At 35.6% G+C, this 2,519-nt stretch overlaps 1 protein-coding gene across 1 annotated transcript in view; it reads left to right on the forward strand.

Annotated features, from left to right (window-relative positions):
* LOC106530980 (GTPase IMAP family member 7-like) overlaps positions 1-1,916 on the forward strand; it is a 7,210-nt gene extending 5,294 nt beyond the window's left edge. The window contains 2 exon segments of the mRNA XM_014026719.1: positions 842-1,223; positions 1,225-1,916. Coding sequence (XP_013882173.1) covers positions 842-1,223; positions 1,225-1,609 — 767 coding nt within the window. The 3' untranslated portion in view covers positions 1,610-1,916.
* Positions 1,917-2,519: the final 603 nt, after the last annotated feature.

A 2,519-nucleotide genomic window follows, 5' to 3' on the forward strand; every position in this document is an offset into this window, starting at 1 on the left:
CCCCCCATGTCGAACCTCATTTGGTCAGACCACCTTTTCATACAAAAGCACAACGTTGTGGAACTTATTGCCTCCGCAAATAAAAGCTACGTTTGAATTAAAAAAATTCATCCACATGACTAAACCTTGGTTAAAGGAAAACCAAAAATGTGATCATTTTTGGTATTTAGATTTAATGATGAGAACCGTCTGTGGGACTGTATGTGTTGGTGACTTAGTATTATAGTAACAAGTTTTAGTATGTTAGCTAAGTGTGAGAGGATGGAGAGGTACTGAGGATGTGCATGGGTAATTTTGGTTTAAAGTTATTTATTGAGTGGTTTTTGTTTCAGAATTTTAACTTGTATGTATTTTAATGTTTTATATGTTTTTTATAATTTATATTATATTAATTTGTAAGTTGTATGGTTGGTTGATTTCATATTTGTTGGCAGAAATGCATATGTAATTTTTAGTGTATGTGGATGCATAAATTGTCTGTATTTTAATGTATAGAAATGCCCAACCAGGGACTGGAGTTGCAAATTAGCTGTAGCTTTGTGCAACATATCAGTTACAGACTTGATTCTGTTCTGTTTCTGTGTGCATTTTCCCTGTTAAATAAAACAAGAAATGAAATAAAATGAAAAAAAAAAAAAGAAATATTTAGCAATTTATCAATATTTACTAATATTTGAAGCCTCAAAAATATTTAGTTGCTACAAATCATCACACGGAGTCCCTGGGCCCGATTAGATGTTTTTACAACAAACTAGGAGCATCAGGATTTTATTTTAGGATTTTTATTTTATTAGCTTATCAAAAATTTCATCATCATATTATTTCTGCTTTGATTTCACAGACTACAAGACACAGAGTCCAGAAAGACTCAGGATTGTTCTGATCGGGAAAACAGGAAGTGGGAAGAGTTCATCAGGAAACACTATTCTGGGAAGAAAAGAGTTTGAAGCCAAATTAACTCAAAATTCGGTGACTAAAAAGTGTCAGAAAGCTCAGACTGAAATAAACGGTCGTTCTGTTGTTGTTGTTGTTGTTGACACTCCTGGTTGGTTTGACAACTGTTTGTCTAACGAGGAGCTCAAAGATTTGATAATGTGTATCAGTCTGCTGGCTCCAGGACCACATGTCTTCCTGTTGGTTTTACAGATCAACAGATTCACACCAGAGGAGAAAGAGACACTAAAACTACTGAAGGAAGTCATTGGAAAGAAAGCTGAAAAGTTTCATTCTTTTCACAAGAGGAGATGAACTGGAGCATGAAGAAAAGTCAATTGAATATTACATTAAAGAGGATTGTGATGATTCCTTGAAAAAACTGATTTCTGACTGTGGACAGAGATATCACGTGTTTAATAACACGAATAACGATCACAAACAAGTCAGTGAACTGATCAGAAAAATTGACACCATGGTGAAAGAAAATGGAGGCAGCTACTACAATGAGTTCCTGCAAGAGGCTGAAGCTGCCATACAGAAAGAAATGAAGAGAATCTTGAAAGAAACAGAAGATGAGAAGAACAAACAGAAAGAGGAGCTGGAAAGAGAAAAAACTACCAAAGGAGGGAAAAAAAAGGAGAATATACAACATAATAAATGTAAAATAAAATAAAGGGGCTGGTATTCCTTAAAGTAATTAATCCTGTATCTCCTGCTGCCTTTCATGTTTTAAAGAAGCAAAACGTGTGGAGAGAAATGTCAGATTTGTTTTTACTTTGAAACTAAAGTTATAAGATGAGAACTCAAGACTGGGACTTGAGTCTCTTGAACAGCTTTTATTTAATGCAATCAAAACTCAAAGTGAGTCGTCAACCACAGATTACAGCTCAGACTAGATGAAGATGTTTTAGAGAAATTCCTCTTTACCTTTCAAATAAAATGTTTAATATTTTTAATAAAGTAAAAGACTGAAACCTAAACTCATGTTTAAGGTCATTTATTCTCATGATGGAGCAGAGGTTTACAGTACATTTACATAAGTCATGTAAAACGGCAAGACGGCACAACGGCTCAGTGGTTAGCACCGACGCCTCACAGCAAGAAGGTCCTGGGTTCGATCCCCGGAGTGCGGAGTTTGCATGTTCTCCTCGTGCTTGCGTGGGTTTTCTCCAGGTACTCCGGTTTCCCTCACAACACAAAAACATGTACAATAGGTTGCCTTCAGGCCCAGGCCGCCCTTGAAAAAGAGATCTGAGATCTCAATGGGATTTGCCTGGTAAAATAACAATAAATAAAATAAAAGCTGCAACAAGAACATTAATTTGGTTAGAGGACATTTCTGCAAAGATAAAAGGTTAATCATAGCAAAAACCAGACAAGGAGACCTGATGAAATAATTACTAAAATGAGTAAAACCCCAGCAACACAATGACAAGGATTATCGTTACAAAACATCATAAAACCTGGAACTAGAAAATTGGTTAAAATGAGTGATATATGTAGTTCAGTGAATCTGTATACAATAAATGGAAAAACTGATTCGATGCTCAGCGCATCACACAGATAAGCTGGTCCTTCGTTTG

Source organism: Austrofundulus limnaeus, unplaced genomic scaffold (genome assembly GCF_001266775.1).
Source record: "Austrofundulus limnaeus strain Quisiro unplaced genomic scaffold, Austrofundulus_limnaeus-1.0 Scaffold584, whole genome shotgun sequence".
In the NCBI taxonomy this organism is placed as follows: domain Eukaryota; kingdom Metazoa; phylum Chordata; class Actinopteri; order Cyprinodontiformes; family Rivulidae; genus Austrofundulus; species Austrofundulus limnaeus.